Source organism: Pseudonaja textilis, chromosome 1, assembly GCF_049901715.1.
Source record: "Pseudonaja textilis isolate UNSWEBS1 chromosome 1, rPseTex1.2, whole genome shotgun sequence".
Lineage (NCBI taxonomy): Eukaryota > Metazoa > Chordata > Lepidosauria > Squamata > Elapidae > Pseudonaja > Pseudonaja textilis.
This window is the reverse complement of record NC_141990.1, coordinates 102,041,420-102,065,556: the sequence shown is the minus strand read 5'-3', so window position 1 is coordinate 102,065,556 and position 24,137 is coordinate 102,041,420. Positions and strand designations below refer to the sequence as shown.

The 24,137-nt window shown below is 38.6% G+C and overlaps 1 protein-coding gene across 1 annotated transcript in view; it reads right to left on the bottom strand.

The window, feature by feature from the left end:
- Window positions 1–907: 907 nt before the first annotated feature.
- Window positions 908–24,137, bottom strand: part of PREP (prolyl endopeptidase) — a 68,147-nt gene continuing 44,917 nt past the window's right edge. The window contains exons 11-15 of the mRNA XM_026726667.2: window positions 11,474–11,610; window positions 7,732–7,826; window positions 4,796–4,927; window positions 3,148–3,304; window positions 908–1,763 (exon numbers count right to left, since the gene is read on the bottom strand). Coding sequence (XP_026582452.1) covers window positions 1,469–1,763; window positions 3,148–3,304; window positions 4,796–4,927; window positions 7,732–7,826; window positions 11,474–11,610 — 816 coding nt within the window. The 3' untranslated portion in view covers window positions 908–1,468. The remainder of the gene's footprint in view (window positions 1,764–3,147; window positions 3,305–4,795; window positions 4,928–7,731; window positions 7,827–11,473; window positions 11,611–24,137) is intronic.

Genomic DNA, 24,137 nt, shown 5'->3' with positions numbered 1-24,137 from the left:
AGAAAAGTAGATAAAAACGCCTAATCACAGCATTTTCGGATCCTGTCCTATCTAATGACCAAAATGATAAAGGTGTGTGTGTGTGTGTGTGTGTGTGTGTGTGTGTGTGTGTGTAAGAAACAATATTCAGAACCATCAAAGTTATCAACAATCCTTGGACAAGTTGATTCATCAAAGGGAGATATTTAGGATATTTTGGATACCTGAAAGAATGCATTTAAAAGAATAGATATTGGATTTTATATGCTGGAGATATAAAAATTTGAGGTATAAAGAAACTGACCCCTATGTCATAACTGGTAACTTTTTGGGATAGTATATTAATATATATAAACAGATTTATGATAGAATCTTTAAATGTTGAATTAATTAATATAATGTTAAACTATATACAGATTTGAATTTGACTTTCTACTCGGAATTATAGTTGTATAAAGAATGGGGGTGGCTAAAATAATGAAATTGAGAAATGTAAAATTGATATTATTACAGATGTCAAAGAGTAGCTGTCGGAAATATGTGATCTCTTTGTTTTGGAAAAGACAACATTTTCTCCTGCTATTTCCTTTCTCCCAAAAGAAATAGTAGTATTTATTACTAGGGGAAAATTTGTGATATTTTACAATAATATTTTATATGATCATTATTATATTATATTCATAAGTAAACCAGTAACTATTGGTAAATATAAAATATATGGTAGATTTTTTCATTTCTTTTTCAGTTTGTACTGTTAGTCCTTTGTTTAGTCTCTATTTAAAAAAAAATAATTAACTATATGCATAACATAAACAAACAATGTGTAGTAAGAGTCAAGGAATGTATGTGCATATATGCATGAGATATATCTACAAAGTATTTCACTACTGTGTACTAATCAAGAGAACCCACACGAAACCTAAAATTATTCAGTGTTTGTAGTACAACTGTTTTAATGGAGGAACACTGGCAGTAACCTCAATGTTTGGGATTACCAGGTTTGCAAGGAAAATACAATTTGACAGCATATACTGGAACAGTACTTACATTTAATTACAAGTGAGCCAGATATGTTGACAAGGAGAAAAAATACATTAAAACCATTGTGTATGAATATTCATCACCAACATTTTGACTCTTTAAGAATCCACATAACAGCATCATCCGCAATCTGTCTATTTATCAGAACATGCTATTTAAAATGTATGACTGAAACTAAAATGAGGAGGCAAAGTAAACACCAAACAGAAGCAGAATGGGGGTATCAAGATCACGGGAAGCCGGGAGTGGCAGTCCTTAAATGTAAGTACTACACCAAGTGTAGTGTTTGTTTTAAAATGTTGTTAAAGCCCTTGTTATGATCTATTCCAGGGCTGTCAAACTCCCGGCCCATGGGCTGGATGTGCCATGCCCACGCCTGGTTTAGTGAAGGGGAAAAAAGTCCCGATATGTCACATGATGCTGCAATGATGAGTTTGACACCCCTGATCTATTCTATCCATCCAAGATTTAGGCATCTTGCTATAAAGGCATACATGTCAGATGCTTCCTCTATAACTTTGGCTGTTGGCTTGCCTGCGCCATGACCAGCTTTGGTGTCAACATGAATTAGTAACGGATTGGTTTGTTTGGGGCTTCGGCCTACAATATATTGCAGAGAAGCAATGAACTTCAAGGAGTGAAGAGGCACCACTCGGTCATCATGATCAGCCGTAAGAAGTAGGATTGCAGGATATTGGACTCCATCACCTTCTGGTATTTTGATATTGTGAAGAGGAGAGTATCTGCAGAAGAGATACAAGCATTTATTTATTTATTTATTTGATTTGTTCATTACTTACAAGATAATAGGTAGAAGTATAAACATGAATAAGAAACAGGAAATAGGTACGAATAAATGGGGACAGTAGGCACGATTGTGCACTTATGCATGCCCCTTTGTACTTTGTGAACACTTATTGGCCTTCAATAGTCAGATAAATGGACAAGCAATACTGCCTTCTACTTCAAAAGATTATTGTTTTATTAATTTATTATTTGATTATTTTCTTTTATTAGTTTTGTTTTTTATATATGATGCTTTTATATCCCTGTAAGTTGCCTTGAGGCGCCATGTGCGATTAGGTGGCAATATAAAATTTCTAAATAAAGAAATAAAAGTTCTAAGGAATGTGGGAGGAGCAGGATCGCTGCAGGTAGAAAAACAATTGGATATGGCCATCCATAATATGTAATACAGGACAATCCATGTCATGGAAACAGGCATCTGGTCCTGAAAAATTATTCCCACTGAATCCTATACTTTCTATACCTGCATTATTTCCATCTTCCAGCATAGACTTGAAGCATAAACAAAGCTGGAAAACTTACTTTACTAGCAGATACCTTGGTATAACAATAGCAATAGCACTTAGACTTATGTTCCGCTTCACAGGGCTTTCAGCCCTTTACAACCCTCTCTAAGCAGTTTACATAGGCAGCATATTGCCTCCAATAATCTGGGTCCTCATTTTACTGACCTTAGAAGGATGAAAGGCTGAGTCACTCTTGAGCCCGTGAGAATTGAATTGCTGGCAGTCAGCAGAATTAGCCTGCAAAACTGCATTCTAACCATTATGCCATCATGGTATGATCAACAAAGGTTAAAATTAGCAAATTCAGTGCTACAGGTTATTAGGATATAGATCAAAAATAAGCGAACTCCTGGCATCTTAACTGCTTGATATAATTCTCTATAGGATTTTCTTTCTGTTGTGGAACACTACATAGTTTTGTCACCAAATCTTTAAAAAAATATTATGTAGCTGAAGAAAATACAATCCATTCAAACTATCAAGATATTATTGGAACATCCAGGAAAATATAGGGCTTCTAAGTTCATAAGAGAAGTTTCTAAAATGGGAATACAGAAAACATATATTTATGCAGTAAATGAGCATCTGCCAACCTGGCAACCTGGCTTGCAGTTTGGGGAGATTATGACACATGGTGGGGGAAGGCTGGTCTACATCCACATTTAATTTATACTATTAAATCACATTAAAAAAAACCTTTATAGTACTCAGCTTTTGTGCAACAAAATAGAAAAATAAACAGCATCTTTATTATTCTTATTTAGAGATCTAGTAGAGTATACTGTATGTCAACAGGGAGATATTCTTTACGTACTTGAGCAGCCAATCAAACTGTTCTTTATAATCCGAGCAGCCAAAATCTGTAGTCCACGCATGACCAATGGTGAATTTGTGGAATTTTAGCATGTCCATCACTCCAACCTGAGCAATCACACAGGCAAATAGATCTGGGCGCTGGTTAGCACAGGCAGCTGAAAAAGTTGGAAAGATACTCATCTATTAGCATTGATGAATACCTACTATAGAATGGTTTCAAATACAGCGAATAAGAGATAGTGTTTGAAAATTTAAGGATGTACCAAATGTAAAGCAGAGGAAAGAACCAATCTAGAACTAAGAAGAAATTTCCTGAGATAATAATTGATAAGTGGAATGATTTGTCTCCAGAAGTTGTTGTTGCTCCAACACTGGAGGTTCTAAAGAAGAGATTGGGCAACATTTGTCTGAAATGATACAGGGTTTCCTGTTTGAGCAAGGGATTGGACTACTAGAAGACTCCAAGGTCCCTTCCAATTCTGGTTATTCTGTTAAGCAACAATTTTCTTTAAAAACTAACAGCAGATGATACTGGAACACTTCCACCATGAGATTAAAACACGTTGTGTTTAATATTTAATATAACTATGAAAAAAGGTCTGTTTTGAACACAGGTGGGCAACAACTCCCTAAGCCCTTTCTGATATAATGTCTGTATCATTTTCTCCCTCTTTTGAGGCTTAGGCAAGAGCAACTAGCTTCCCGAATTTTAAAGAAAGCACTCCACACACTCAAAATAAATAAATAAATTGGGGACTCCTCCCCAAATCCCACTTTATGCATTATGCATCTATAATCCAATTTATGCCATTATCCCACCTATTACAGATATTTATTTTTCTAGAACACTGTAAATGCAATTCCCAGACTCAAAAAACAAAAACAAAAAAAAGAGTCCACCTCTGCATTGTCAATTAGCAAGTGCGCAAGAAGGGCAACATGCAGCAAAAATAGTAACTGGCAATTAAAAATGGGCAGAAGTGAATGTTTACTAATCCCTTAAGTTCAGTGGTGGGATTCAAATTTTTTAATACCGGTTCTGTGGGTGTGGCTTGGTGGGCGTGGCATGACTTGGTGGGTGTGGCTTGGTGAGCGTGGCAGGGGAAGGATACTGCAAAATTTCCATTCCCACCCCACTCCAGGGGGAAGGTTACCGCTGGTTCTCCAAACTACTCAAAATTTCTGCTACCAGTTCTCAGAACTGGTCAGAACCTGCTGAATACCACCACTGCTTAAGTTGGATACAAATTTGAATTGTGTTTTCCCAGCAGAATATTTTTCAGCTCTACGAGCTATAGAGCTCATTATCCTTAGGCAGACTCTGCCTGGAAAAATTAAGATTTTATAGTTTAACATAGTTGGAGAAAACCAGGTCTGAAAACCATCTTTTTACAGTAGGTACTGAATTCTTTGTGTAGCTAGTCATGTCCAACACATTATATACAGACCGATGTGCAAGTGTGCATATCTCTATGATGTCTAGATGCGGAGCAAATTTTGTGAATCTGTTAACAAGTGCATTGATGTTTTTTTTTTTTTTTCAAAAAAAGGCCTTTTAAGGCTTCTCCTTTGCATACACCCAAGTTGCTTGTGCATTCCATCCAAGGTAATCAAATAACAGGGAAATATACAGCCTCTGATCTTACCAACTAAGAGGCCTCCATTTGAACCTCCATTAATAGTCAGCCTTTTTGGAGATGTATATCCCTCTTGGGCAAGATACTCAGCTGCAGACTGGAAGTCATCAAAGCAGTTTTGTTTATTGGCCAAGATTCCACCTAAGAATAGAGAAAAACCAATTAACTCCTTCAGAACTCATACAGACTTTGGATCCCAGCATAATGCAGGGAGGTGCAAAAAGCACATTTTGGGATGACTTTTCAGTTCCATGAGTATTTTAAATAATTAATGCGGTTGGGAATTCAAAAGACAATAGAGATCACTTTCAACAAAAGAATCAGAAGATGGTTCTGCCAATAACTTTAATGCTTTCAAAATGCTTTGAATAATGCATAAATATGCTGAAAACTGGAAAGTACAAAATAAAACTTCACTACTATTTTAGGTAATGTTCCTATTAACATATCCCATCTAAAAGCATTACATGGAGCAATGTAACTATGAGTAGCCCTGAAAAAAAGTTGCCTAGATTTTTAATGGAAACTATAATCTTCCTTTTTTATATAGCATTTTAAAATACATAAATGTATGAAAAAAACAGATGAACAAGATTTTTTAAAAACAAGCATGAAACTTGGTATCAAACACATGGATCTTCATTATGAGACCAGGTATTTTTGCTTTATTTATTTGTATCCTGCCTTTATTGTTTTTACAAATAATCAAGGGGGTGAACATATCTAACCCATCTTCCTCCTCCTATTTTCTCCACAACCTGTGAGATTAGTTGGGCTGAGTGACTAGTCCACAGCTGGCTTTCATGGCTAAGGTGGGACGTGAATTCAGCTTCTCCCGCTTTCCAGCCTGGTGCCTTAACCACTAGACTTCTATCTCAGCAATCAACTCAGAAGAACTAAAATGAACAAAATATAATGCAATCAAGTACTAATTTATTAAGCTGTGCGGCAAGGGGGCCTATGTAACTTGTCTCTTAAGCCTACCCTTACAATGGCTCACATTCATTTATCTGTGATATTGTGATGAGCCTTGGTGACACAGTGGTTAGAATGCAGTATTGCAGGCTAATTCTGACGACTGCTAGTAGTTTGATTCTCAAGCTTGAGTCAGCCTTCCATCCTTCCAAAGTCAGTAAAACGAGGACCCAGATTGTTGGGGGTAATATGCTGACTCTGTAAATCATTTAAGGCTGTAAAGCACTCTGAAATGGTATATTGGTCTACATGCCATTGCTAGTGTGCTTCTGGTCACTTGCAGAGCTCCCTTTTTGGAGTTGTGACTGCTGTGACACTTGAAACCCAAATGGCTTGCATAAAATTTACTAATCATACGAAGTCTGAGTGGCCATAGAAAAAGGTGACTCTTTTCAAATTCTTTAACCATTTCAGTGTCTTCTTTATATTAGGGGTGCCAAACTTGAGTCGTCACGTGATGTATCATGACTTTCCCTCTTTGCTAAAATGGGGTTGGGCATCGCCAACATGTGATGCATCCGGCCTGCAGCCATGAGTTTGACACCCCTGCTTTATAGTATTTCAAAACCTTGGTAAATGAAAAAAATAACTCTAGAAGTGCCTGATGACTCTCTTGCTATCATATAGTAAGATATGAAATATTCAAAATAAAATGCAACCAAGGCTGAAAGAAACATGTAACATATATAGCTTTGAAAAAGCTGCAGTAGAGAGAGGAGCCTAGATAATCTTGAATGAACTAAAAAAAAGTGAATAAACAGGATTGGACCTGGCTTGTTGTATTTGAACCGAAGTTCATCTAGAAATCCCAAAGTTGTACTTAGATTGGAAGGTCTAAAAAAATATCTTGGGAAAGGACAATAACCAATCAAATCTATAGTGATGCCAAAAAAACCTCAACATGGTCACACCCATAGCCTTTGGCTCTGAATATGCCATGGAAAACTAAAGTGAGTAGAAGAGAAATCCTGTCCTCCTTCAGTAGCAAAGCTTTATTTACTTATTTGTTGCATTTGTATAGCCACCCATCTTATACCAAATGCCAGTCATTTCTCAAATTATGAGTGAAAACAATGTAAAATCATATAAAAACCATATGACAAAGCCAAACATCACAGTCTTTCCATGCGATCTAAAACACACTGCACTAAAATTAATAAACAGATCTCTAGTTACTACCAATATGCAATCTGCAATGCCAATTATGCTAGGAAATGTGGAAATAAGGACCATTCAGGACAATGTAACCGTTATTAAAACACACATTAAAGCTCTTCAGCTGATTTCCAGTTATTGCAAAATACTTCACTTGGGTTATTAAAATGCTGCCATGAATGTTTTATATGTCCTGAAACCATTGTGTTCCTTTTCCAAATTATTGGTAAACTCTTTAAATTAGGGAAACAGTGAACACTAAAAGTCATAAAATGCTAACATGAAAAGGAAGCAACATAGATATTTTTCAAGCATTCTTTGAAAGCGCTTTTGAAAAAAATGCAATTTAGAATAACATTTTTTGAAAGAAGAAGTGTGAGAAAGTTTAATAAATTTGAGACTGTGATGATTTATGATGTTACATAATGTTCAGGGTATGGAACTTTATCTAGAGCAGGGATGTCAAACTCAAGGCCCACAGGCTGGATCTGACCAGCGGGGTGCTTAGATCTGGCCCGCGGGACTGCCCTGGAAACAGCGAAGGACCAGCGGGCGCACCTGACATAAGTGATGTCGAGCTGGCCACGTCCACCCTGGCCCTGAGGTCAAACACAACCCTGATGCAGCCCTCAATGAAATCGAGTTTGACACCCCTGAACTAGGGCATAAACAGGAGTAATGAATAGTAAGGCAAACAAAGCTGAAATCAAAGAGATAGCTATAATCATTCAGCAGTCAGATCCACCATGTTTTTATATTTATAATAAAATCAGCTTGTCACTGACCAACATTATTTTTGCAATATTAAATCTTACCTTTGTGCCAGGTCTCGCCATATTCACCACCTCCCCTGATATTAGCCACGGCTAGAATACCGCCTAGGTGCCTTATAAAAATAAGCCTTGATACACTGCAAAATAATAAAAGCAGCCTAAATTAATAGTTAAATATGTGTAAGTTATGGCCTTTTGAATCAGCTGGAGCTAAAATATAGCAGTAGCAAGAGTATGGATTTTCGTGATGTGTTACCACAAAGGAGAAAATATTTTACTGATACCATACATGTTGTAATGAAAAATCTTTCCATGGTTCATTCAGCAAACCTAACTCACTGACCAAAAATTATTTCAAGTCTGCCTTTCATAGCACTGACCTAAAATCAATGAAAGAAATAAAGTCAATGAAAAATCCACAGTAGTTTTTTCAAGTTTTTCTAATTCTATATTTCATGTATGGAAATACAGGTAGTTCTGGACTTCTAACCACAATTACAACCAGAACTATCATCACTAAGCAAGGTGATCATTAAGTGACTTTTTTGCCATGGTTTTTAATAAATCATGTAGTCACTAAGCAGATGTGGCTTCCTCCACTGACTTTGCTTATTGGAAGCCTATTAGGAAGGTCACAGGTGACGATCATGTGACCCTGGGATGTTGCAACCATTGTAAACACATGTCAGTAGCTGAATTCTGGTCATGTGACAGCGGGGATGCTTCCACATTTATGAGAGGAACAGGTCCTAAATCACTTTTTTCAGCACTGTTATAATAATCGTTAAAGATTGTAAGTTAAAGACTACCTGCAATTCATTTATGCAACTTTAGTCTTGAAGCTTAGATGTTAGAAAGGAGAAGTATCTTGATATGTTTAATTTAGGAGAAAGCATCTATATATCTATCTACCTACCTACCTAGCTACTTATCCTTAGTTAATTCAACTCTATTAAAGATCACTTCAGTATTACATAATTCATATCTTTGCAACAATGCTAGACAGGGAGAACCCATAATACTCCTGTATTTACTATAATTTAGTAGTGCTAAGAAATATTTAGACTTTCCAACTTGGAATATATTTAGATATACCAGCCTAACAACTTGAACTCCATTTCTATATCTGTATAACCATTTGAAGGCACATTTCCTGAGCACATATGAACAAAAGCTGCCTAGAACAGCTTATTTTTTCAGTTTGGAATGCCACAAATGGAAGTCTAATTGTTTAAAAAAATCCCTGTCAGATAATAAAAATAAATTAGACATATCAAACATAAAAGGAATGTAGCTTTTAGAAAACATGCAAAAAAGCATATTTGAAGTAAAATAATACCATCTTTCTGTGTGAGAATTCATTAATTAGATTTTAAAATTCATCCTCTTCTCCTTACCTCTTTGTCAACCTGGGTGTTTATATTAGCTGGTTTGGCAGTAGCATGTTTTATTGGTTTTATCTGTGAATGAAATCTATTAATGCTTTTGGGTGCAATCTTAAGTGAATTGAATTGGGGTGGGTGGGGGTGGGACTTGAACCGTGGATTATCTGCCACTTCCAAAGCTTTGCTGACTTGGCATAAGTTATTATTTATTTTTAGATTATTCTTTGTTTCAAATAAAAGGCTGTGTTTGCATGTTTATAATTTGAAGCTTTCTAATGGGGGCTTTGGGGTATCTGCATAAATACCCTGCACCAACTCTGTTACTTCTGAAGATGGAGGGAAAGCTCAGCGCTCTTTTAATGTTAGCGCATAAAGTAAGAGAACTGCAACAAATTGCAAAGATGTCAGAGACATTAATCAAGCCTAAATACTATTAACCATGTTACAATTAATGATCACAAAAGGAAAAAGGATAGGAAAAAAGTCTGCTGTCAAATGATATTGAAAATTAATGGAGTCTAATGTTGAGAGGGAAAAATTATATACTAGAAAAAACAAATCATCCTGAGAAATATGCCATATTTTCCCAAAATAATATTATCTACATGCCACTTTATACAGAAAGCTAGCTGCCATTCAGAGATGGTTTATATGTCAAATTATGATACAGTACATACTGTATCTACTTCCACTATTCCTACCTTAGAAGTGATCTATTTTGTTTGCCTATTCTTTTATTCTAATTAGTTCTCTGATCAAAGCAATGGTTCTCTACAGAGCCAATACATCTCTTATGCACGCCTGAAGTAGAACAGAGTGCTTAGAGAAAGAACCTCCAGACATCAGGTTATGTATATTGATGTGACATATTCTATTTGCTTTATATAATAAATAATAAACTGACACAAAAATGTATTCTCCTGCTGAGCTCAGAGTTTGAAGGTTTGAAAGATCTGGAGCTTGAAGATTATGAAAGTGTTTTGAAGTCCACCTAGAACAAAAAGCTTGTTTCTTGCTTTTGGGTGTATGACTCATTTATTTAGTGTTTACTGTCAGACTGTATCTATATATTTCTGGTTGAATGATTAGTACTATATAAGAAACATAGAACAACAAGAAAAAAATGAGGGCAGACATCATGTAGAAAGAAAACACGTGGAATGCTGGTGGAGTATAAGTATTTTTCAAGTCATCTGTTCTGGAATTGTGTGTATGGGTAACTTCCTTCCTTCCTTCCTTCCTTCCTTCCTCTCTCCCTCCTTCCTTCCTTCTATTTTTCCTCCCTCCCTCCCAAATCCCTACAATCTATATGGCTTATATCAAAGAAGCTCTGCTTTATAAAAGGAACTAAAATATAAGCAGACCACATAGTCTACAGTGTAATTAAGAATTTATAAGAGACTCTTCAATTAGGGAGGAAAAATGCTGTGTAGAAATGAAATGAGGACATATTGTAGGAAAGTTTGAATAATACCTTTTTCAGAAGATACAGAATGGATGTGATGCAGCCCTCCCTCATCTCCCCAAACAGATTTTTATTGGGTAACAGGGAGACTTAAAAATAAATGACAATAAACAGAGCCTCCTAGTCCAGGAATGGATGTCCAACACTAAGGTCCCCTTAGCCATGGCTACCACCTGCTTTTTCAGCAGGAGCCATGTGTCCACTGCCTGAGATGTACACTGAGTACATCTCAGGCAGGGTCACCTCATCTAGGACCAGAGGTGGAAAAACCTTGACATTAGATAGCCCAAGACCAAGCATACAAAGTCACTCAGTCTTACTTAAGACTCAGGGAGCCTGCTGAGGGGGAATACTACTGTGGAGCGGGGCAGGAGATATAGAGTGGGGTATGAACCCTAACCCCAAACTGTCGGATTACCTCGCAGAGAGGCTTCATGTAGATGTTAAATAAGAGGAGAAAGGAGATCTTACCCCATCAACACTGACTGGAACTGACCCAGAAAGAGGAAAACCAGCCTAACACATGGCTACCCACCCTCAACTCCCAAAGCCAGTCCAGAAGGATAACATGATCTGTGGTATTGAAAGCTGCTAAGACATCAAAAAGAGTAAGAATGAATGCATTATCCCCATTCACCTTTGTGTCATCCAAGAGTGTGATCAGTGCTACCTAAACTAAATTGTAGCAAGATACAATGATTGTTTATGTATTTGTGATGCTCCATATCCTTACGTTTTGTCTCCAGAGAAGACTGAACTGCTTCTGAAGGAGTAGGTCCATATTTGGGTTCATCCTAAAGTCATGGCACCTACTTGATCAGAAGGTGAAAGCCATAGCTGAGGGACCCTTGCTCACCTTCAAATGGTACAAACAGTTGCATTCCTATTTTCAGGTTTCAATAATTTTTTCACACACTCCCAACTTTCCACTTACCTATAGCTTGGTGTGATAGATATGTTGAAGCCACCGTAACCATAAAGGAAGGCAGGATGAGACCCATCCAATTTGATTCCTTTTTTGTGGATAATAAACATTGGTATCTTGGTACCATCTTTGCTTGGATAAAAGACCTGAGACAAAAAGGAAAGGGAAAATAAAACTATGAATGATGAGAATACTTAGGAGTATTCTTATAGTCATATTAGTGACTCTTTTACCTGAACAAAACAAAAGGGAGAACGAACATTTTCATTGCTGGGATACCTAATAATCAGAGTTTCCTTCCTAGACCAGAAATTTAAATGCCTATGAACTTTTCTTCAGCTCTGAAGAAAAGTTGCCAATTATTCTTATTTGTGATAAGCATCTTTAAAAAGTGTTTTACATGCTGCTGATACATTTTGGCAATATCATAATCCTAGAAGAGAAGTGGAGAACCTCTGGCTCTCTGGATGTTACAGATTAAAATTTTTAGTATTAGTCATGCAACCTAAGACTTCTGGGAATTACTTCTTCTTCTTCTTTTTCTTCAGCGTTTGTCTCGCGCTCGGGCGAGGTCCGCTAATGTCCTTGAGTACTGCTTCCACACCTCTCTGTCTGCCACGCGTGTCGGGTCTGCCTTCGCTATCTCTAGATCGGCCTTGATCGTGTCCATCCAGCGTTGTTTAGGTCTACCACGCGGTCTCGCCCCTCCGACAGTCACCTTCATTACAGATTTGATGATGGATTCTTCCTTGGCGCGGCTCACGTGGCCGAACCATCGTAGCCGGGACTGCCTCATGACCGTGGGGATGGGCACGACGTTGAACCGTCTACGCACTTCTTCGCTCCTGACGCGATCGAGTAGGGTGAGGCCTACCGACCATCGGAGCATTCGCATCTCCATTATCTGGAGTCTGCTTTCGACTTCTTTGGTCGTCGGCCAGCACTCTGCGCCGTATATGGCCACGGGCGCACCACAGAGTTATAGATTTTCGCCTTCAGGCGCATCGGCATCTTCTTGTCACAGAGGACGCCCGTGACGGACTTCCATTTGCCCCACGCTGCATTGATCCTGGCTGCCACCTCAGTTTGTAGTAGGCCTTCTTCCCCAAGAGTAGTTCCCAGGTACTTGAAGGTGGAGGCGCGCGGTAGCTCCTGCCCGCTCACGTGGATGGAGCCTGTCATTTCATTGTCAGTGGTCAGGTATTCGGACTTCTTTAGGTTCAGCCGGAGCCCGAACTGCTCGAGGCGGTCGTGCCACTGTTGGACTCGGTGCTCGAGTTCAGCCTTGCACAGGTTGGCCAGGAACACATCATCGGCGAGAGCAGCGTCCATGGGGCGGGCGTGTACAGGTCGTGTGTAATTGTGTCCATCACCAGAATGAACAGCAGTGGTGAGAGAGCAGAGCCCTGGTGTACGCCGACGGTAATATTAAACTCCTCTGATATCCCAGCTGCCGCTTTACACGGCTTTTGTGACATCTGTATAGGAGTTGGACCCATTGTACGAGCAGCTCAGGCACGCCGTGATCTCGCAGTGCGTACCAGATGAGATCGTGCGGGACTCGGTCGAAGGCCTTTTCCAAGTCTAGGAAGGCGGTGTGGAGCGGGATTTTCTTCTCTCTGTGAGCCTCCATCAGCATCCGCACACCGAAGATGGCGTCAGTGGTGCCGCAGTTCTTGATGAATCCAGCCTGGTTGACGCTGATGTCGACGATGTCCCGAATGCGCTTATCAAGGACGCGTTCAAAGATCTTCATAGTGTGTGACAGTAACCTGACCGGTCTGTAGTTGGAGCAGTCCGCTGGGCTGCCCTTTCCTTCCAGATCGGAACAGTGGTGCTGCGGTACCAGTCGTGTGGCACTTTTCCCGTGGAGACGATGTTGTTGAACAGCTCGCACAGCCACAATGCCGAGCCCGGTAGTGCCTTTTTCCAGAAGTCGGCAGGGATGTCGCCTGGTCCTGTTGCCTTACCGCTTTTCATGGCCTTGATGGCGTCGGCGACCTCGCTGGCATAAATGCCTGAGACTGGGCCTTCAACTGGGTCACCTCGCGGGGTTCGTGGGTGTGGGAACTCCTCGTGGAGATCTTCTCAAGTATTGCCGCCACCTCTCCGCAGCGCCTCTGGGGTTGACGATCAAATTTCCCCTTTCGTCGTTGATCCCATGAAACTGGTCAATGTCCAGGGTCTTCCTGTGTCTGCTTTTGGCTAGGCGGTAGATCTCATTCTCGCCTTCTCGCGTGTTCAGCTTCTCGTAGATGTCATCGTAGTGGAGCTTCTGGCTGTCGCTACTGCTTTCTTGGCTGCCTTTTTGGCCGTCTTGTATTCGCAGAGCTTCGCTGGTCTTGTCCTGAAGAAAGGCCTTGTAGAGCCGTTTCTTCAGGTGTACGGCATCTTGTACTCTCCGGTGTCCAGAGCCATGTATCTCGCTCGATGCGTCTCTCGTCCTGGCTTGGTGCAACCAAGCTGTTGGCAGCCGGCAGTGTGAACAGTGCTCTTCAGCATGGACCACGCTTCCTGTGGCCCGTCGACCATCTGCAGGAACTGCTCCGGTTTGATGAGGGGTCCCGCCATCTTCTTCTGGTTCCACCACTTGATTCGTGGCTGGTCTGCATTCCTTTGTCAATCCTGGTCTTGGGCTTGCTGATCCTGATCTTCGCCATCAGCGGCCTGTGCTGACTGCTCGATTCGCACGGGTACACCTTGGCGTTGGAGCACGTTTTAGCGGCTCTTCGTCGACGATGATGTAGTCGATCTGTGTGTGGTGGCTCCCGCTTTCTGCTATGGTAGGTGAGGAGTTGAGATTCTCGCCTAATGAAGCAGGTATTCGTGATGGTCATATCATGGGAGTCGGCAAAGTCCAGGATCCTCTGGCCATTCTCATTCGTATCGCCTGTGCCGTGCCCACCGTGGCACTGGTGTCCGCTTTTGTCCCGCCCTACATGACCATTCAGGTCGCCCGAGATGATGATGTCGCCTTCGTGTGGGATCTGCCTGAGTTGGATGTCGAGCAGTTCCCAGAAGGTATCCTTCTCCTCCTCGTGACATCCGGTCTGAGGGGCGTAGGCGGACAAGATGTGTAGGCGCTGCCTCTCGGTCGCCACGACGATTATCATCAGTCGCTCTGTGAGGCGCTTAACTTCTGCGACGGAACTTTGCCAGCTTGGACCGACAACCACAGCTACACCGCCGCGGTTTTCCTTACAGCTGGTGTATATGATCTTGTAGCCGTCTATAGTCGTAGCCTTGTTGCCCTTCCAGCGAGTTTCCTGGAGGCAGCAGATGTCCAGCTTCCTGTCCCGCATGGCCCTGACGATCTCGGTCGAGCGTCCAGTCAGCGAATCCACGCTCCAGGTGGCCACCTTGAGCGTCTGGCAGTCCTCTGTTCCCCGCTTGCGTTTTTTCACACGGATCGGGTAGTCTCTGTGCGCATCGGACCCGGACGCAGTCGCCATAGCTTCTCACACGGTGCAGGTGCGCCGTGCTTTCCACGTGGACCATTTCGTTGATTTTTGGCGCAGGCCAATGGTCTCCTGCGCCCGTCGGTTCCCCCGAACGCGGTAGCATTGGGCGTGTGTTTTGTAGTGGATGTTTCCACCATGTTGATGCGGCATTTGAGTACTCCAGCCGGCCTGTCGCGTGGGCCTGTCGTCGGAGGGTCTGCTCTCAGTTACGGTCAGCTTTGACGGTTTCGCGCATCCAGGGGACACCACTTGGAGGTGGCAGACCGCTCGTCCCCTACTTCTGGGAATTACAATTCAACAATATCTGAAAAGCCACAGCTATTTAGGCTTGGTCTACAATGAATTATGTACACTATCCAGGCAGATATTTGGTTTTTTTTTTAATCACAGATAGTGATCATAAATATGAAATGTGTTGCCATAAAATATTACTACGGACAATGAATTGATAGCAACTTAAAATGGAAAAGAACAAATTCATGAAAAATCAGTTTATAAAGAGCTTGCTGACTTTATATTACCTCCTGAATCATTTAAATACTATTTGCTGGGAAATGCAATGGAAAAGGTGATTTGGGGCCTTCTTAAAAGTTTGACTGGCATTTTACTAGTATTGAGTACTGAACTTAGCTGATGCAGCAAGGCTTTTGCAATATTTATAGATAACTTGGAAACAAAACAATGTTTATATCAAATGCATTCATGGAGGTGAAAAGGAAGAAACCCCAAGGAGAAATCAATCACTATAGAGAGATTGTTACTGTTAAGATGCCTAGAACCTCTATTACAGAATTGCTGACTCACATAATATATATTTAAAAAATAACACAATGTTTTGATACAGATATTCATAAAGTTAAGGCTTAATTAACAATGGATGTATAGAAACAGAATAAAACAAAACCCAAGGAAATTTATAACAGCAAGCATAAAGACAATCAAAATGTTAAATGGTGTTTATGTTTGATAATGGCATAATCACACTCTGGCTCTTCCTAAAACCTTTTTGTTATTTTGCTAGATGTTAAAACTCTGCAGAAAACAGATTTATTTGCCATTTCTGATTTTGCTGCCATTTTGAATACTGGAACAGTTGAGTTTCAGATGGATTTTGTCTTTTCTTCCCAACTATCTCAGTTCCTTTAAAAATAATTTTACATTGTAAGACTTTTAGCAGAATTCCTGAATTTAGTCAAAATAGTCAAAGAGATGTTTATAACATGGGTCTCTGACCTTGGCCACTTTAAGCCTAGAGGACTTCAACTCCCAGAATTCCCCAGCCAGATTTGCTTTGCTGGCTGGGGAATTCTGGGAGTTGAAGTCCTCCAGGCTTAAAGTGGCCAAGTTGGAGATCCCTGGTCTATAAAGTTAAATAGAAGGAATTAATAAATGAGTAGCATTTATTTCCAGTGCTTAGATTTCTTCCCTAAATGAGGTAATTTCCAGATGTGAACTTCCAAGCCCTAGAATTATCATAAGAATTCTAATAACTGAAATTCATATTTCATGAGTTTCAGATTGAGGAAAGCTGTCCTATATAATTCTTGGGCAAGAATCCTTGGCTGCATTCTGAAATTAATCAGCAGTTTACACAAAAAGCTCTCTCTAGGTATGATGTTCTATTTTACCCCATGAAGAACATGCTCCACTTTTCTGAGGCGTTACTTTATGTAGAGTTAATAACTAGGCCATAACCACGTGATATCTGGTGACACAGAGATCCCATATATGGAGAACTTTCCCCAATTAGACAACCCCCAGAAATACATCTCTTCTAGAACTCCCATCCAGCCTAGTCAATGTATAACCTGAGTAGGAATTCAAGGAATTGTAACCCTAGTTATATGGGGGCAGCCAGTTTAGTGAATGATGATTTAAAGTTTTAAAAATTATAGAATGTTTACCCTGATTTTTTTTAATACGAAAAAAATATTTTCTAAAGAAACTGAAGGAACCTTCCCTGGAATAAAGCAATGAAATGAGGCAAGAGCTATTTTTCCAAATAGATGTTAATTCCACACAACCTGGCTGGGGAATTCTGTGAGTTGAAGTCTACAATGTTTTAAAGTTATGATGGTTGAGAAACAATGCCCTAGGACCTCATATGTCTTGACTGTAACCATCAGAAATCTCCAATAATTTTAAAATTATCACTTTTAATGCTACAAAATGGGATAATAAATTGTTTAAAACTTAAATAATGTTTTATATTACTATATATCCTTAATTCATAATTATCTTTAAACACATATAAGCCTTTTAGGTGTTGGCTGTAAAACTGCTTTCTGGAGTGTGGCCCCAGTATAATAGCCAAAAGTTCTCAGCTAAGAAAAAAATACCCCTGGATAGGGATCCTATTTTTTTAAGCAACCTGTCAATTATTCTTCAATATTATGGTATTGAACGTTTTAGAAAGTCACAAGTATCTAGGAGCCGATAACACATCTCAAATTGTAAGACGAGAATGCTAACAAATCAAAATAATGAATTCTTCAAAGAACATATACTGATTAATTTGAGGATGAAAGGATTTTTTGAGGGAAAAACGGAGGTTCAGCATAAACTAATGCCTTTACACCTATCCTATGAGACTCAGATGTAGATTGAGTGCCAACTAATTTTTCTTTGAATCCCCATGGTGGTCCTGGTGCTGATTTGTTTTGAGTAAAAGAGAGGCTGGCTATGCTAATGATGTCAGGCTTGTTAAACTTTCAGAGTAATATAATGAAGGGTCCTATCATAGATATGCCAACAAGGCTGTTATGAAAAATAGAAGACTCGGGATAAATAATCAAGGAAGCCCTTCAGAAAAGTTCATTTTTCTATTCCCCATTCAAGGGACAAGAAGCAGTGTCATGCTGATCAAGGCCAAGTGCCAGAAGCCAGTCATTTAGAAAAATCCCTCATTAGTGAATTTGGTAGCCTGGCAGCAAATAAGCTCACCAGGTGGCAGGAGGGGGAAAAAAAAGAGAGAAATGGAAGAGCAAAGACAATTTTCAAAACAGTTCAAACAGAAATCCAGCAGCGAAGGCAAAGGATTAGTGAGCTTTTATTATTATTCTTATTCTCCTTACTTGACAAAATTGAAGAAATAGTTTTATTCACCCTGAAAAAATATTACATGTAAAAAAAGTTTGATATAAAACAGATCAAATAATTTTGAAGTCATTTAATTCTACTTATATATGATAGGAAGTTGAAAGACTATTTCATATAAAATAAAATACTATTTGATATAAAATAAAGCAGTATTCTCTATCATTTAGGTATTACTAAAAATTCTTTCATTAAGGTAGTTATTAGTGATCCTAACAATTACTGAAATGGTAGTTAATAGAGAAACTAGAGAGAAGAGAAACTAGAGAGAAGAAATAAAACTAACGTAAGAGTCTTTGCAATATTAAAAAAAATAATCATAATTGGAACTGGAGCATGTGGTCCCAATTCTTTTCTTCTTCTACTTCAATGTTTGCTCTATCTCAAAGTTTTTTCATATTTGACATACAGTCACCCTAGTAACAAATGGTATTGCAGAATAAGTCTCCTTTGCCATTGATTATCAACAACTCCTTAATACTACATCCAAAGAAAGCTCATTTGTTCCAGGATTATCTCAGCAACAAAAGCTTTTTTCTGAGAACTATGTTTAGATGTTCTTTTAGGTACTTATGTGCCACTCACGAACTCCCATCATCCACTCTAAACTTTTTTCTTAAACTTATTAGTTGATTCTTATGCAGCTTCAAATCCTAGTTTGGAATCAGATGAAATATCAGTAATGGACTAACTTCTGAACAGGTGGCATTATTAACAATCTTGCATAGGGACTTCCAGGGGAGGCATGGTGAACTGAATATGTCTCTGTGAAAGCAGAACCAATGACTACAGCAACATCTGCCAAAGAACTGGTCAAAGATCTAGTGAGTAGACTGGTTCTTCAAAACTCCTTGGATAAAGAGAGGATGGGAGATTGCTCATATGTGCTCCACAGGACTGAAGTCTTCTGAGGGTTAGCGGTCGGGAGCTGGAGGGATTAACCATCTTGATCACAACTGTTGTGGAGCCTTTTAAAGGCTACTAACATTGTAAGACTCCATTTCGGAAATTGCCAATTAACTAAAAAGTTTGAAAAGTCACCAGGTGAATTCAACTTCAACTCTGAACAGAAAAAACAATTATAAGCATAAGAACTTAAAGAACTTGAAATAAACAGCAAAGAACTAAATGAGGTTTTGATCTAAGAAAGTTACAAATGGGGAATATTGACTTTTGCTATAAGATTTTAGAATTAACTATAAAAAATAAATAGCTTTTCATAAGAACCAAAATTATTTTGGCTGTATTGATTCATAACAAAAATGCATAACTATTATTTTAAAAATTGAACACTGGGGGGGGGAGGGACTGAAGATTCTAAGGAAAGGGATAAAATACAAACCAGCTTTTGATGTCTGTTCATGGATTCTCCCTAATTTTGAACTTAATTGTTCCATGGAAAAATTAAAACTCCAGCTAGGCTTTGATTAATTTCTCTTTCTCTCTCATCTTAAGGTTTCCAAAAAATGAGGAGCTAAATGCCAATATAAAAATAACTAAACAGATGTTTGCAAAATCAGTCTGATTTGTAATAAATGCCTGCTTAAATAGTTTAGCAGGTTGCACTAGAAACAACCATTATCATTTGTCCACTGACCTAATTTTAAACAGCATGAAACACATGTCAGAAATATTAGTTTTTTTTTAAAAAAAAAGCCAAATTTAAGTATCTTCTTTTATTGAACCTCTGATTAGGACAAATAATTGGAAAAAAATATTAGTGATGACATTTTCCAAAACTTTCATAAATATGCAAACAATAAATATATCAGGACAGTTCACTTCTAATATTTCTACCTAAAAATGGAACCTGAACATATTTAAAAGCATCAATACACTTATATTTTTTCATGCAGATAAGGGAGGATTTGCCTTTTCTTTTCTTTTTTCTTACCGAGGATGCTTTGCTCTAAACTCATGATTTTTTTAATTTGCTTTAATCTTTTGTAATTTCAATTTGTTTTTATATTCATAACTATTTTTTATAACTATATACGTTATACTGTAAGCTGCTCAGACTCGCTTTGAATTGCAAGATGGGCAGCATATAAATTTAATAAATAAAAATCAATCTATTGCAACTTAGGTACGTGCACACAATGTGGGTGTAAGGGCAAGAGAAAGAATGTATTGCATTCACAGATGCTGTTCTACCCATAAAATGATCCCACTGATTCATACCTTCTATTTAGAAGTTGCAACATACCAAAACAGAGTAAAATTCAATTGAAATACACGTTCATGTTCCTAAAATGAACTTCTGATAATATATTTGCAGCCCTTGGGTCACAATTGATCCTCACTTTAATTTCAAAACTATATGTGAAATCAGGTCAGACCTTGGTTCAGAACTATCCCTTCCCTGAAGGTCGAGAAAATAAAGAATGGGTGGGGGAAGGAAAGGGGGTGGAAGCCATTAATGCCCACTTCAGGCCCTAGGCCGACACATATTTTTTTGTACTTAGCACAAGGCTTCCATAGCAATGCTGAAAAGAGTTTCAGATCAGTGGTTAGATTTGCTATGCAATTTTAGAAACTCTCTGATATGCACATGGAAGCAATTAAGCTTTCCATAAATTTCTTTAAACCTGTCTTTCCTACTTTCAAAAACTAATGCATGTTTGGTTGATCTTCTCTGAGAAGTGATTTCTTGTCAGTCTACTTAGCAGATTTTAAAGTCTCTGCTGCCAGTGAGAACAATGGAACACTGTTTAAAACAATGGAGACCATCCCATGATTGGTGACTTCTAGCAATGGAAAAATGTTATGTTGAGAATATTAAAGATGTATTACTTTTTGATGAACTTAGAGAACAATGAGTTTGAGAAATGTGTTTTGTTCTGAATATCTATGCCTCCCTCTCCCCCCAAAGAACCTACCACTTTCACCTAGATGGGTCCTCATCTGTAGCAGAAGCAACTAGTGCCTTAAGAATGCAAATAGCTCCTGCTTTTGTGGCTCCTGAATCACTCTCTTCTTGTACCAAATTCAGTGATGTGATGGCTGAAAATGTGCATTAAGCATTATAATTTCCTTCTTAAGAACCTTCCTCTCAACCCCATTGCATGTGGAAATAGTATCCCCCAACACAGGCCTTGAAATAGCACCATTTGTGTCACTTCAGTAGTGACTGTATCGGGAGAGTATTCATCTCATTTCTAGATTGCTTCTTTCAGCTGTGGCAAATCCTCATCTCTGATCAATATTCTTTTTCCTCTATGACCATTTTAGTTTGTTTTGAAGGAATGACAGGATACCAGCCACATTAACATCACTGGAGAAGCAACAGAAGAGCACCTCACTAAATACAGTGATCCCCATCTTTCATTCTCTGTAGCTAAGCCAAGATTATTATAGCAATATTTTGAATTACTTTGGTCTAGTCTATTGGTTAAGAAAGCAGAAGAGCCTGAATTCAAATTCTGGCTTAGGCAAGAAAGTCAGCTGGGTCAGTCAGTCACCCTCTCTCAGAGCAAGCTCCCTCACAGGGTTATTGCTGGGAAAATAGGAAGGGGAAGGTGTGTTCGATATGTTTTTTATTATTATTTTTGCAAAAAGCTTTGTAAAAGTAATAAAGATGGTATCCGAATAATTTTTTGAAACGTTCTGTCTCCAATGTTGTTTAATACTACCAAGACAGAAAAAAGTAGACCAAACTTTATAATTATGGTTCCATAAAACCTTTTCCAATGTTCTGTTTCAGAGAACTGAAAATGGACTTCATTGTTCCCTTGAATCAAAATGATCTCAGACTTACAGTAAATTTTAAAGTAATCATTATTTAACGTAATGCAGTTCTTTAAAGATTAGCAAGCTTTCTTTTAAATTGCCACTGAATATCTTTTCAGTGCCTTGTACCTTTTCCATTTTCTAAATTATAAACAATTTGGGTGCAGTCAAATCAATTGTTTATGGATTAGAACATCTACTGTCATTCAAAACTCTCTGTTAATAAAAGCAACTGAATTTACATTTGGAAAGAAGCTTTGAACTTTTGTATCTAACAACATCATTGAAACTTGAAGTATTTTTTTCTAGGTGAATATTTGTTAGAAAACTCTATTTGAACTATGGCTGACATTTTGCACATATGAGGTGTATGTAAAACTAACATAATAGTAATCTCATTTTGTCAGACACAACTATAAACAAATAAAGTTTGGAAGATAAAGCTTCTCTTATTGCAATGAGGAAAACTGCTTAAGAATTTATCCTGTATTTCATACAAATGTTCCATTAGTATTTGTTTTAACGTATCAGTAGCAGCCACCTTTGAATTACAGAATAAACTAAGAGGAATCTTTTTCAGTTCTGAAGACCACATTCCCTAACTGGCAAACTTCCAGGAAGGAGTTTCAGGCTGGAGTTTAACTATTTATACCTATCAAAGCTTTTAACTTCTTGCCTGCATAATGGAAAAGAAAGGGACATCAGATTTGATGTATCTCATTTATACTGTGCTGAGACATGGTTATATTTAATTTCACAGCCAACTGAAGAAGTTCATTTCTCCATAATCTAAAAATATAGTAAGTAAATGGAAAAAAAGTGATTTTGAAGATATATGCATCCTTAATATGAGAAGTTAACATCACAGAATTCAACAAACAAACCATAATTAAAAGCATTAAAACAAAACGAATGAATGAATGAGAAAGTAATTTAAGAAACACTGGGTTGCCTCAATTGTTATTATCTCCCACACAATGCTTATTTGCTGTCCTCAGACCAACACTACAGGCAAATAATATATTTTTATTATTAAATTAATTTAATATTATTTAAATTTCACTATCCAAGAATAAGTTATGAAACTTCTTATAAAGCCCAATTTCCCAAGGCTAACTAGAAGATGAAAATGAGATTGAATTGCAGCCATTAAGAAATAAGTAAATGAAGAACTGAGCTGAACTTAATTCAATTATTTATATATATGAAAAGTTTCTTCTAAATATCTGTAGGGACATCTTTCAGAAAATATTCACTGCTTCAGAGAGAAACCAGCATGCCAGAGGTGGCACGTAGAACCCTCTCTCTGGGTACACAGAGCCGTCACTCCAGCTCAGCTCTGCCACACATGCACCTCCTGCCAGCCAGCTGGTCTTCAGGTCTCTGCCATGCATGTGCAGGGGGCAGGGCGTACACAGGGGTTGTGTGTGCCTAAGCAGGGGTGTGGAGAGGGAACACATGTATGCACAGGGGGAGGGACACATGTGCAGGGCACACACACATTGCATTTTGGGAATGTACACTTTGGGCACTTGTTGCCAAAAAGGTTAGTCATCACTGGCCTAACCTCTCAGAAAATACCTGAATCAGATTTGTTACATGAGATAGGTAACATTCTCTTCACCAAATAGTCATGGATGAATGGGATCATTTATAAGAATCGCCCAGGGAGAAAGCAGCAATAATGGGATTAAAGAAAATGTTTTGAAGAAGCAGCTGGCAGGATAAACAGTGGCATTCTCAAAAGAAAGCGATATCAGTGCAACTATAATATTCTTCAGGATAAAGACACTAAAGGTCTCGGTCTCACTCAAACCTGAACTGGAGAAGATATTCAGCATACCACAGGACATGATAAATCGGTGTTTGTCTATGCCTGTAAACATTACAAAGTTTGCAGTCTCAGTGACTCTTATTGAAGCTTGATGCTCTAAGGCAGGGATGTCAAACTTGCGTTGTCACGGCATCGTCATGTGATGTATCGCAACTTTTTTGCCCTTCACTAAAGCGTGGGCATGGCTATCATGTGATGCATCTGGTCCGTGGACCATGAGTTTGACAGCCCTGTTCTAAGTTATACCAGAGCATTTGACTGAAAGCCAATGCAGAATGTGGTTTTGAAGAAGTAAGCTAAACAATGTTTGCTTATTTTTAAGGATTTCTTTTATTTTCTCAAAAATTAGCAAGAAGGAACCCTTTGAATGACATTAAGGAAGATAATCTTTAGTGAATAACAAAGCCAGTAATATTAAAGTGTCATCACCAGAAGCCCACTGAACTACACTTGAGAAAATATGAGAAATAATAATCTTGATTAGTCTCTTTTAATATCATCTGAATCACCTGCTAGTTACAGGTGATTAATACAACTGAGTACTCAGAAAGTA